Source organism: Vitis vinifera, chromosome 13 (genome assembly GCF_030704535.1).
Source record: "Vitis vinifera cultivar Pinot Noir 40024 chromosome 13, ASM3070453v1".
Classification (NCBI taxonomy): Eukaryota; Viridiplantae; Streptophyta; class Magnoliopsida; order Vitales; family Vitaceae; genus Vitis; species Vitis vinifera.
Window position 1 is genome coordinate 24,871,815 of NC_081817.1, and position 13,372 is coordinate 24,885,186.

The 13,372-nt window shown below is 31.7% G+C and overlaps 2 protein-coding genes and 1 long non-coding RNA gene across 5 annotated transcripts; 1 reads left to right on the forward strand and 2 right to left on the reverse strand.

The window, feature by feature from the left end:
* Positions 1–2,108: 2,108 nt before the first annotated feature.
* Positions 2,109–2,953, reverse strand: LOC132254964 (uncharacterized). 2 transcript variants are annotated; one of them, XR_009467435.1, is made up of 3 exons: positions 2,741–2,953; positions 2,539–2,657; positions 2,109–2,355 (listed from the first exon to the last, which is right to left on the reverse strand). It is a non-coding gene; the product is annotated as an uncharacterized LOC132254964 (long non-coding RNA). The 2 variants fall into 2 exon arrangements; XR_009467436.1 differs by having other exon boundaries at positions 2,503–2,657.
* Positions 2,954–5,330: 2,377 nt separating this feature from the next.
* LOC100852664 (blue copper protein 1a-like) lies at positions 5,331–5,996 on the forward strand. The gene is made up of 2 exons (XM_059742000.1): positions 5,331–5,493; positions 5,587–5,996. The coding sequence occupies exons 1-2, from the start codon at positions 5,331–5,333 to the stop codon at positions 5,994–5,996; spliced, it is 573 nt and encodes a 190-aa protein (XP_059597983.1).
* A 2,986-nt stretch (positions 5,997–8,982) lies between these two features.
* On the reverse strand, positions 8,983–12,896 carry LOC100263670 (annexin D4). 2 transcript variants are annotated; one of them, XM_002267031.4, is made up of 6 exons: positions 12,746–12,896; positions 12,124–12,296; positions 11,039–11,254; positions 10,171–10,395; positions 9,526–9,597; positions 8,983–9,433 (listed from the first exon to the last, which is right to left on the reverse strand). In XM_002267031.4, exons 1-6 carry the CDS (start codon positions 12,789–12,791, stop codon positions 9,224–9,226), a joined length of 942 nt encoding a protein of 313 aa, XP_002267067.1. In that variant the 5' UTR covers positions 12,792–12,896; the 3' UTR covers positions 8,983–9,223. The 2 variants fall into 2 exon arrangements, with proteins under 2 accessions (XP_002267067.1, XP_010645993.1); XM_010647691.3 differs by having other exon boundaries at positions 9,261–9,402.
* Between the last annotated feature and the right edge of the window lie 476 nt (positions 12,897–13,372).

A 13,372-nucleotide genomic window follows, 5' to 3' on the forward strand; every position in this document is an offset into this window, starting at 1 on the left:
CTCTATGGATTGGGTTAATTGATTAATTGAAGCTTAATAAGGTTAATTAATCAATTAGTTACTTAATAGATTAAGTACCTAAGCCCAAGATGGGCTCAAGTTGTTTAAGCTCACTAGAAGCTCTCTTAGGGGCTTAGGGTTTTACTCTTGCCATTACTGTCTTCCCATTCACTTTAGAGAGGAGAGCCTTAGGCTTTGCTTGATAACTATTTTTAAAAATAATGTTCTATTCTTTAGGCAAAAAGAAGGAAAATATGTTTGAAAACCAAAAAACAGAAAATATGATATTTTTAGAGATCATCTTTTAGTTATTTTCAATTGTTTTCTAAGGGTTATTTTAAAAAGTAATTATACAAATATGAAGAATGATTAAAAATAAAATACTATGAATAAAAGTTAATTTCAAGATATAGAAAATAGATTAATAACATTTCAAGATCCAAAACAAATTTTTGTACTACAAAACATCAATGAATAATTTTTAAAAATTATTTTAAAAATTATTTTTTAGAACTGTTTTGAAAACATTTCCCCAACAAAGCCTTAGCCACCACCCCTCTGTGAGGCTACTACCACCTTAAGTGCTAGGAACCAAGGAAAAGCTAGCAATCAAGTGGAAGCTCTCTCAGTTTATGAGACTCTTCATTGATTGGAAATGATTTGGCAACATCCATATCTCAGTTAATGCACTATGAAGTTGTTGATCTAAGGTTTTAATATGCATATGCTTCCGCTTGTTAGATTTAGGGTCTCACAATGTTTTTGCATACACCCATTTTGATACATATGCCATGTGTCACTTGATTTGAACGACCCACATGTATATAGCTATGCTTCTACTAAAGATGGTATAGTTGCTAATACATGAGGCTGACATACAAACGTGATAGGAAAATCCTTAAAAGCTTTTGCATTACATGCCTCAAATTTCTTTTAAATTTTTTCGGACGTTGAAACTAATTAAAGTAGTATTGCTTCCAATTTTGCATTTGACGTGCCGTTACATAATTAATTTCCATTCAAATTTTCTGTAACATGCGTGATCTAACCATGACATGTTTTTAAGAATAAAACGCATATCTGAGTCATGGATCATAAAGTGGTAGAGATTGCTTCATGAACAACTTAGATTAATTAAAAGGTCGTCCAAATTGGGTTTGGTTTGGCATTTTTGTGGTCCCACTTTTTCTATTTGCCTTTTTCTAGCCTAGTCTCCAAGCCGGCAAGAGTCACCCTCTTAAGGGAGTTCCATTTGTACTTCTAAAGTTAACAATTAGCCATTGTTTAGTAATTTATGCCAAAATCATGACTCCAGTTCAAAAAAATTATCGTTCTTTATTTGATAGTATGTTTGGACAAAGGAAATCGCTTAAAGAAGAAAATTCTTTGTTTTGTAACTATTGTCCAACATTAGCCATGGCATAACTTCGTTCTAACCAGAGTTTCACCTGGCAACACGCTATGGCTACGGACCCAATCTGTTTCTCATGGTTGTTGAGGCTTTCGATGAAACTCCGAGCTAAAAAAGTTGCTATAAATAGACCCTTTAGACCCTTAAATGGACATCAGTGCAAGTCGGACACTACAAGGAAAAAGGTATATGGTGACATTTATAACGAGTCACCATAAACATAAGGTGTCACTACAACATAGCGTCACCTTCTCCACTGACACCATAGAGGGTACCAATTGGTGACGTATTTGGAAGTGACACCAAAGTAGATAAATGGTGACCCATTCAGAAGTGACACCATATATTTCTAGTGATGATAGGGTGTCACATTAAATACATCATCTTTGAGTTATGATGTCACATTAAATGCATCACCTTTGAGTTATGGTATCACATCATTGTAAATTATTGTGGAATATATGATTGGTTTTAGTTGTTGATTTTTGTAATGCTTATGAATTAATAAGATTAACCTGTTTATAGTTTGTCCATAAATATAACAATCATATTATATTTAACTCATTTTTCTGTAATGTTTCTAGAATAACTCATAATACATTGATCATCTAATAATATTTGTATATCAAATGTTCACAAAAGGATAGTACGTCCAACATATCAAACCCATTAAAACTAAAAAAGAAGAGTGAATACATACCAAAACATGATTTAGAAATGTTAAAGATCCCAAGATTCATGTATACCTCCATTTCATAAGCATAAAACCGGCTAACCATAAAATGACATAGAAGTCCCATCTAAAAATCTAAATTTCTCAGTTGCAATTAAAGTAACGTTTATGTCCTACAACGTATGACATAAGAGTTGCATTTAAAAACCCAAAATCTTGTTGCCTTCTTCTTTCTTTTTATTCTCCATTTCACCCTCCCAAGAGTGTATACCTACATTTCAAAATTTAATGAGTTTTAGAGATTTTTATTGAAGAAAATAAACATGGATCTATGTTATCATAAATGAACAAATCTAAGAATTAATTTTTTTTTTCAAATAGAAACATTATTCAAAGAATAAGCATTACTACACAATACCTATGGAAAAATTCATGTAGTAGCTAAGGGACTCACCATGCATGGTGATCATGATGCATCAACATGATTCATGATTAGTTGTAGCACAAAAGTAGCCCATTCTCCTCTAATTTCATCGAATTCTACTTGAGAATATGTTTTTTTTTATTACCAAACTGAAATCAAATAAGAAAATAACATTAAAATGCATAACATTTGGAAGCCTAAAACTATGTACAATTCATTAAATAAGTAATACCTTTGAAGCAATAATTGTAGGATAAAAAATTATCTCTTTAATGAATCTCATAACAAAGTAGCCACATTCGAACCCTCCTTCTTGTCTTGGACACTAATCGATCAATTATAAAATAACATTAGTACTCACATATATAAATGGTGCAAATGCATAAGCTAATGTGTAAAGAAAAATTTTTGGATGTCACCTGCACTAGTTGCTAAGATGGCTCCCTCTTAGATATTTTCTTTGTAGATATTCGAAGAGCCCTATGTAAATAAGTTCAATGGGTACATTTTTAAAATAGGTAAATGTTATATTTTTTAATATATATAAATAATAAAAAAATGTGTTTGAGGTGAATGTATTTTTTTTATTTAAAAATAATACTATGAAAAATAATAGGAAGAACTTACATGTTTACTATCCTTTAAGTCCTCACATGGTTTGTGATGCATAGGGTCAAGATAGTGGACTATCATTTTCCTTGGCTCAAGCACTACCTAAATATGAACCCTTTAAGTCCTCATATCTATTTCTATTAACAAAATATAAAAACTTTCCAAAACTCAACTACTTAAATATAAAAATAAAATCAAATAAAATATCTAGCTAATTGGATTTTAGAAACTAATAAACTATAAATAAACTAAATATAAAAACTAAATAAAATATCTATGCCCATGAATTAATTGAAGAGGATAGAAAGACACAGAGAGAACATGGCTATGGTTATGATTTCCATCTTATCATTTCCTGTCAATACCACACATGGCCATTTTAAGGTTAGACACTACTTTTGTTGCTGGACTTGGAAAGGGAACTTCAAAATTGAAAACATAAATAAACCCTTATGTAAAAAAAAATAACATTAAAATATAATTGAGCATTAAAATATTTACTCTCTTTCATCACTTTCATTTGAATATTAATAATCTCTTATTGAGATAGATACTTACAATTTAACAAAATAGAAATTCCTAATAATAAAAAATATAAAATTTCTATTTCTATTAACAAAATATAAAAACTTTCCAAAACTCAACTACTTAAATATAAAAATAAAATCAAATAAAATATCTAGCTAATTGGATTTTAGAAACTAAATAAACTATAAATAAACTAAATATAAAAACTAAATAAAATATTTATGCCCATGAATTAATTGAAGATGATAGAAAGACACAAAGAGAACATGGCTATGGTTATGATTTCCATCTTATCATCTCCTGTCAATACCACACATGCCCATTTTAAGGTTGGACACTACTTTTGTTGCTGGACTTGGAAAGGGAACTTCAAAATTGAAAACATAAATAAACCCTTATGTAAAAAAAAAAATAACATTAAAATATAATTGAGCATTAAAATATTTACTCTCTTTCATCACTTTCATTTGAATATTAATAATCTCTTATTGAGATAGATACTTACAATTTAACAAAATAGAAATTCCTAATAATAAAAAATATAAAAATTTCTATTTCTATTAACAAAATATAAAAACTTTCCAAAACTCAAATACTTAAATATAAAAACAAAATCAAATAAAATATCTAACTAATTGGATTTTAGAAACTAAATAAACTATAAATAAACTAAATATAAAAACTAAATAAAATATCTATGCCCATGAATTAATTGAAGAGGATAGAAAGACACATAGAGAACATGGCTATGGTTATGATTTCCATCTTATCATCTCCCGTCAATACCACACATGCCTTCCCAGATTGGTCCTTTTGGGGTTGGATACTCTCAACGAAATTCTATATCTCATTCCCACTTAGATACAAACAGAAAAATCATTCTTTTTTTTTTTTCCTCTCTCGTTTTTTAGAAAGGATGAAGATTATGTGATAGTATATCTTAAAAAAATTATGTACCTGTCATTCTCACACAAATACATATTAAAAATCATTCATTTTTTTTTCCTGTTTTTCACTTTTTTTTAAGGACTTGATCATGTGTTTGGTTTAGATTAAAAAAATCAATTAATCTATAGTTTTTTCTTCCATGCTAGAAGATTAAACCTAAATTTTTCTTCCCTACAACTCAAGAAAACACAATTCACAAAAACCATAATACAAAGATGTTGAAACAATTAATATAATGGCATTAATAAAAGAAAAAAAAATTATAGATCCAAGAGATTTTGGGTTACCTGGGAATCCACAAAGTGAACAATGTCGGTTTTGAGCGTGTTGACTATGGATGGGTGAGAGAAAAGGTTGAAGAAGATCATGATTTTATATATAGGATTTATATATTGAGATTTTTTGGATTGTGGGTGAGATATGAAAACAATGGGATTTTTATATAGTATCCATCATTATTAATTCTAAAAGTGGGCTCATTAAGTTATAATACTTAAAAAAATTTATTTTATATGATGTCACTTCCCAAAAAATGACACTATAAATATAAAATTAATATCATCTAACTACCTCAATTAAAGATTTTTTATATGATGTGTCACCTTTATTAATTATAAACCCTATTGTGTCATTATTTTAAAAGTGACACCATAAACTATTTTTGTAGTAGTGGGAGAAACAGATTGAAGCTGGTATAAAGAAACTTTACCACTAATCAACTTCAATCAGCTCTAATGGCTTCTAAACATTTAGCTGCCCTTGCAATCTTCGCAATTCTTCTTCCTGCTGTGGCCATGGCAACTGAGTTTACTGTTGGAGATGATCAAGGTTGGACCATTAATTTCGACTATGTAGCCTGGGCCAAGGACAAAGTCTTTCATGTTGGCGAGAAGCTAGGTAATGTAGCTCAAACTATCACTTTCTTTTCCCTTTATGACTTCTTTTAATTCAAGCTGCTAAAGATATTGTCGTCAATTCTCATATATGCAGTCTTCAAATACACAGCCGGAAGGCACAATGTCTTCAAAGTTAATGGTACTGCCTTCACGAACTGCACTATACCACCAGCAAATGAGGCTCTTACCACTGGAAATGATGTGATTACACTGGCCACCCCTGGAAGGAAGTGGTATATTTGTGGTGTGAACGACCATTGTGCCAACTATGGACAGAAGCTTGCCATCACAGTGCTGGAAGCGTGGGTGTCTCCTGCATCAGCCCCCTCCACCCCCGCAGCGCCAGCCCCCTCCACCCCCGCAGCACCAGCCCCCTCCACCCCCGCAGCACCAGCCCCCTCAACCCCCGCAGCACCAGCACCCAGTTCTGCTTATGGGATCTCGGTGTCTGGGTATCAGCTGCTGATGGCAGCCATGGTTGCTGTTGCTTTCCTAGTCGTTTGATCTGCTTTTTCTCCGGGAGTACCTTTGATCATCTACTTTTCAAGAGATTTCTTTGTTTCATTGTTCTTTTATTCAATTATTTTTTGGACTGAAAAATACGATGTGAGATGAAGTTTGAGTGGAAATGAAACATTCAATTTTTTTTGTTTCTATCATTCTAATTTAATTCTTTGATTTTTCTTTTCATTCTTTTTATCTAATTTAATTCTTTGACTTTTCACACTATCTTTCTAATAATTTATAAGGCATACTTATTTGTTTGCGATTTTTTTCCTTCATATTAACTGCAAAGAGCATCAGAATTGGACGTGTGTCTGCACTTCTTTACTGAACTTTCGAAAATAATGAAGCTTAACATGGACTGAGTTCGGATCAGTACATACTTTCCTTATGTTCCCTTTGAAATATTAAATGGTACAAACTTTTGCATGTTGGTCACAAAACATAGTGCAGGTTGCTGTGTATGCCCATTTGAGTCTCAACATTCTGCGCACATCTCCTTATCTTCTTTTAATGCTAGAACCACTCCACAAATTCTGTCAAACATCCATCAATTGAGTAACAGAATCATCTTTGTGCATTGTCATTTTTGAGTGTGATCTGCTACCTTCTTTCTGTCACTTGTTTCCAGATTGATGCCACTTGTATGTGATTGAAGGAGACTTGAACGAGCATGACAGAATTGTTGGTGAACTGTGTGCGCGAGACAATGAGGGACTATCTGAATTTGATTGATTTAGGTCTCAAAAATAAGCATGCAAGAAGGTATGACATGGTAGTGGCACTTAAATTTTTTTGCTAATTCTTGGTTTTATATTACCAAGTTGTAATTGAAACGATGAGCATTTCATTCTTATTTTACCATCTGGTTTGTATGGGAGAGATTGATGCTCATCACTTAGAGAGAAAGGATTTTGTGAAAATGACAACACTAACTTAAGTTTCTTATTGAGTTTGATATATATAACTATTACTTATTAATTTTGATATATATAGCTATTACAAGAAGGATTAGTTAGTTACTTATAGTCTAAGCTGGCATAACAAACTCTTAACAAACTTCCTAATAGGTAATAAGCTTAATTTAACTGTATCACTAATATACCCCTCACAAGCTAAACGATGGTACTAAGTGAAAGCTTGTTACACAGAAAAAGAAAACGAGAAATAGACAAAGGCTCAGAAAAGACATTAGTTGTTTGCTCTTTATATGGAATATATCAAACGTCCACTTCATTATTGAGCACTTTCTCAAGCACGAATGAAATATCAATCTCGATATGCTTAGTTTTGGCATGAAAAATAGGATTTGAAGTAACACAATAACACCAATGTTATCACACCACCACATGAGGGCTTTTTAAGAGAAAGACCCAACTCATGAAATAGAGATTGAATCCAAATCAATTTTGTAGTGGTAGAAGATGAAGCACAATATAGGAACAAATACTTTTTTTTTTATTGAAGAATTGATTGACACACTTTGACAACTAGATTGAGAAACACTAGGCTCTTGTAGCAGAGAAAGCAAGGCCTTGAACTTAGAAGATGACTTGGACTATGAAGATTGTGATTGTGTGAGATCAAGTTGATAGAGACCATTCCTAAGAGCTCGTTCCACTATAATTTTCTTTGAAGCTCTGTCCTTGCTTAGACAATAGTCATGACATAATTCAATTAAAACATTATTATATTTTGTAAATTGAGAAATATTGAAAAGATTTTTGGTTATGTGTGGAACATGTAAGATGTTATTAAGGAGAAGAGGTTTAGAAGAATTTTTGTAAGGTAAAAAAGGAATTTCCAAACTGAGAAATAGCAAGTTTAGAACCATTACCAACCATAAGCTTCTCATTGCCCATATAATCTACCTTGATAGTCAGATTGTTCATATCGACAGTGATGTGGTTTGTTGCCCTACTATCGACATACCACTCGTGATCTGCAAAGTTAGAGGTGAAAGCAATATTTGCCTGATAACTAGTCAAATCAACACTTGAAAAGCTAATATCAAACCTTTTGTAGCATTTAACAACCACATGACCAATCTTGCCACAAAGTTGACAGATTGGCTTGTTGCCATGACTAGAACCACCATTGTCAAGGCCATGATGACCACAGAAATGAGAGTTACCACCATGATTGGCATTACTCAATACAACAAGAAAAGATCCGCGATAAGCAACATTAGTAGAGGGAGAATTTTGCAAATCAGTTGGCAAAAAGACCAATTGATGTTGAATCATCATTTCATGAGTCTATATGACAAATTGAACCTCTTGAAAAGTGAGAGCATTGTTTCTTGAAGTAAGATTAACAATGATTGACTCATATTCAGGATAAAATCCAATAAGAATATAAAGAATAAGATCTTTATCAATAATGACCTAACCAATAGAGTTAAGATTGTCAGTCAAACCTCACATCCTAAGAATATACTCCTCTACACTAAGAGCTCATTTCTTCAATGTCTATAGCATAATACAAAGTTGCATCACTTTGGCCTTCGATTGAGACCAAAAAAGTTATTCACGTGTGGACCAAAGTTCAATAGTAGTAGCACAATGATTGACATGATTGAGCATTGATTCGCTCATCAATAAAAGAATCTAGCTTAGAAGAAACTGATCATGCCTCATTCAAATTAGGAAATCAAGATTTTAAACCCTAGTTGGTGGAGAACTAGGACTGTTACAAGGAACTTTGACAAATTAAGGCAGAATTAGAACAGATCCAAACAGAAAGCCTTCACATCCTTAAGCTCGTATAGTTGAAAGCACTTGAGCTTGCCATTAGCAGCACTTAGAGGCAAGAGGCAAATTAGGAGCACCAAAAGAAGTAGAAGAGGTCAAAGACATGTTTCTAGAGAAAACTTTCGAGAAAAAAATGGAAGAATTTAGAAAGAGAAAGAAGAGAAAGGGAGAGAGAGATAGAGAAAAGAATTCTCAAATGCAAACTTGCTCTAATACCAACTTAGAGAGAGAAAGGATTTGGTGAGAATTATGACACTCACTTAAGTCTATTATTGATTATGCTATATATAGCTATTACAAGAGGGTTCAGTTACTTACAGATTGAGCTGGCATAACAAACTCTTAACAAACTTCCTAACAAATACAAGCGTAATTTAATTATATCACTAATATCATCAAATGTGTTTGTACATCTTTACAAGAACGGAAAATATTGTTAAAATATTGACTAAAGAAATGCAAGTTGTATTCTTATTAGGCCACTCTTCTAATCAAGCTCACCAAGAAATCCTTATAGTTTCCAAGAGCTACATCTTCAATCTTCTGGGTTAAAGGAACTTTATATTGCTTATCAAATTCTTCTATGATTTCCTTCATATCAACATTGCTCCGTGTCATTATTACTCGAGTTAGGGCTTCTTTTGTATTCTCGTCTGCATCATCTTTGAATGCATTATTTAAGACCTAAAAGAATTGAAACAATCAATCCAATACATGATTCTACAAACAAATATAAGATCATTTCTAAGATGTTGTTTGTGATGAATTAATCTTACCTTACTGAAATATGCTTGGGGATTGCATAGGCACTGAAGTGTCTCCTTCAAACTCATTAGAGTGTCAAGATCCTAAGCAGATTAATGAGAATCATACTAAATTGGTAATTTAAGATGATAAGAAAAGTAAATCAAAGAAACCCTTCATGTGATTTTTCATTGTTTTTCCTACTTAATTCATTCACTTTTTATAAAAAGAAAAAAGAAATAAAATATGAAAATATTAAATTGTTTTCCTTTGCTACATTTCATTTTTTTTATATATTTATAATTCAGTAGGTATGTTATACTCCTTCCCCAAAGATTTAGACTTAGTAACTAGAGCTCTCTTGGTAAAAATCTTGGCTCTTACTCACCATGGTTTTTAAAATAGATGACATAATTAAGAAAAGTCTACTATATAAAAAAACACCTAAAACTTCTCTTCTAACTAATATGGAATATCATATTACAATTTCAATTTTATTATTATATGTCTACTAAGGGGTTTACTTATCATTGTTATTCCTTCAAACAACTATGGTACCTTCCTTTTTTTTCTTTATTTAAAATTTATTTTAATTACAACTGTTGTTGAATTAAAGTTTAAAGAAGAAAAATCAAGGTATATTACACATTTATTATAATATCATTCTCGTTCCTTACCTCATCTATATTTTTGCCATAAATCTCCTTATAGTACTTGACCACTGCCTTGAGATGGAGCTTGCTCCTTGTTGTTAGAATCCTCACTATCGCATCATCTTCAATTGGGTTCTTCTTATCAACATTCTTAACCGCAATTGCAAGTGTCATGGCCTCTGATCTAGCAATCCCCTCATTAACCCGCAACCCTTCATATCTATACGAACTCACAAGGGCTACTAGGAGCTATCAATGTAGGAAAACAAATTTTCGTTATACCATAATTTACATTAATTATGGAAGTATTTAACCTTTATTAAATACCTTTAAAATCAAAGATGTCAAATAGGGCCTTAATCTATCATAAACAAGTTAGATTTGTGTTCTTTTGCCCTTGTACTAATTCAAATTGGGTCAAACATAAGATGAGGCTTGAGAGGGAAGAACTTTGGTGTTAGCCAACTATATTGTCATGCATTTGAGGTTTAATTTTTAGGTTATCAACAAAAGAGCCATGCATATTATGGCACAATGATTGGGCCACATTGCTTGGGCTAGCCCAATCTTGAAACATATGAGCTGGCCTAGTTTGAGCACAAAGTGGGCTCTTGTCATCATATAAAAATCAATCCCACAAACCATAATAAATGCTTTTAATTTTATAAAAATATTAAAATATATTTTTAATCATATAAATAAAACCGTTAAGAGGATTATTTGAAAATTTTAATATTTTACAAGAAGTAATAAAACTATCATGAAATGGATTCTCAAAAAGATTATAAAGTATAACAATTGTGTGATAAAATTGTTATTTTCATATAAAAACTATGTTCATGCTTTGAATATCATTCATTTGATGTGATAACCTGACTGAAGTGGAACGAACCTTGCGTTCGATGCCTTCAAGTCGAGAAGCAACATCCTCGATTGATTGGTCGAAGAGGGATTGATAAGCTTTCCTAGCACCAAGCAGCTCTTCTGATGATCTTGTGCATGCAATCTCAATGAGCAAACCATATGCTTGAGGACCCTTAGAAATAGCCTCATGCACCAAACGAGCATCCCTTTCCCAAGGATGCATGATCCATTGCACCACAATATCCTGACCATAAAAAAATTCAAAAGAGTCATAAGATTGCAAAAAATTCAACCATTCATAACTAACATATTATCACATCCTAATATATGTGCCTTGGCAAAATATAATACAATACTCTTAGGCAAAAACTAAGATATTAAATTAATGCCTCTAAAACTTCGAATTTCAGTTTCTAGAAATATACAATGAAATTTGGATCATTGAATAAAAGTACAAATATAAAGAAAGAATCATGGTATAAAAACAAATTAAATTAAGGCATAAGGGAACAAATTTAAGGTATAAACAAATGAGACCAAGTTATAATGGGATAGAACCAATATATAGAGTAAGGAGACCTCGAAATGTGATACAAATGAATGAGCTTGGAATAGTACAAAATAATGAGACTTGAATTACATATGCGACACCATTTATTGGTGGTGCCTTTTGAATAGGTTCCACGAAAAGTATATTTGGATATTGTACTAAAATGTGTCATCGTGTCAATTAAAAGCACTTAAAAAATAAGTCAATCCAATTGATCCATGAGTACAAATTGGGCATGAAACAATGATATGAAAGGGTAAGTGTTAGCAAACAATAAGTTTATGAAAAGAAAATTTCATTTTATTTTATTTTTCATTATTTGAAGTAATGGTACTATATCATTATATATATATATATATATATATATATATATATACTTTAGAATTTTCTCATATTATATATTGCAATTTTTTGAATACAGAAAAGTATTTATAGGTTATATCTAGTACCAAAATACATTAAACTAGGTTAAAAAGAGAACATTTTTCATCCATTTTCCATGTGATATCCATAATTATGACTTTCAGCTAACATTTCTATTACAAGAAGAAGAACATGAGTACCTTAAACCGCAGAAATTCTTTCGTTAAGCATGCAATATGGTGATCATCCCACCTCTCAAAAAGACGTTCATCCTCCAAGAAGAATTTAGGAGTTCTCTTTCTAAAGGATTCCAAGTGCTCCGAATGCCACTTTCCTAGGATCGATACCATCGAATCCTCATCAACTCCAAATCCTAAAAAATGCAAATTAAGGTTGCTTCAAATAGATGGACTACATATAATTCTTGGTAAGCCTATATAAAATAAAGCAAATAGAAAATAACAAAAGCCTAAAAAAGTTGAATTTCACAATTTAAGACTATTATACCATAATTTAGAGTGTGATAGGTTGTGATTTTAAGAAGTATTTTTAATATTTCTAACATTTGAAAATTTTTATCTTTCGAATATTAAAAATGTTAGAAACACTTCTTAAAATTACTATCAAATACATTCTTAAAGTTCATTTAGTTGTAATTCTAAAAAATGTTTATAACATTTCTAACATTTGAAAATTTTTATCATTCAAGTACTAAAACAACGAAAAACATTTCTTAAAATAATTTCTAAACACATTCTTAGTGTCCAACTAAAATAAAAAAATTAAATAAAAAAAATGATAAGAAAAATATAAGGGGCAAACCTGAGAAAGCCTTGGTGAGAGCTTCAAAGTCATTTGGAGGATCCATTTTGGTTGTTTTTCTTTTCCCGAGTCACGCAATAAGATGAAAGGCTTCTCATTCATACATGAATATGAGATGATGATTTAGTAAGCGATCCATCCAAGGGGATGGATGCAGTAGAATAAAATGTACACAAAAAATGGAATGACTTGTGGGAAGAGGAAAGGCATCTGTCCTCAAAGGACTGCATGTCAATATCATGGAGTCCTTTCACTGATTATGAGATTCCGACTATAGTGTTTGATTTTTGCTTTTAAGACTTGATTTTCTGATCAAGACTTTGACCTAGGTTTGGGTGATTTTAGTTCATGGAATAATGATTTTGAACAATTTGAATATGTTTTGATCTAATAATAATGAATTTATATTTGGGTTTGGGCTTGGGCTTGGGCTGAGCTCCTATATCTCTTGTGGGCCGGCATGGGAATTGAATACTAGTACTGGTACAGTGTTGGTCAAAGCTGCTTTAGAATTTTGTCGTGAAAAGATTCATGGAAACTTAGGCACTCATCACGGTGCTTGATGTTCATGTGCCTCTTCTATGGGGGTCAAATTATGATGAATGTATTGTGTGATCAAGTCCTTAT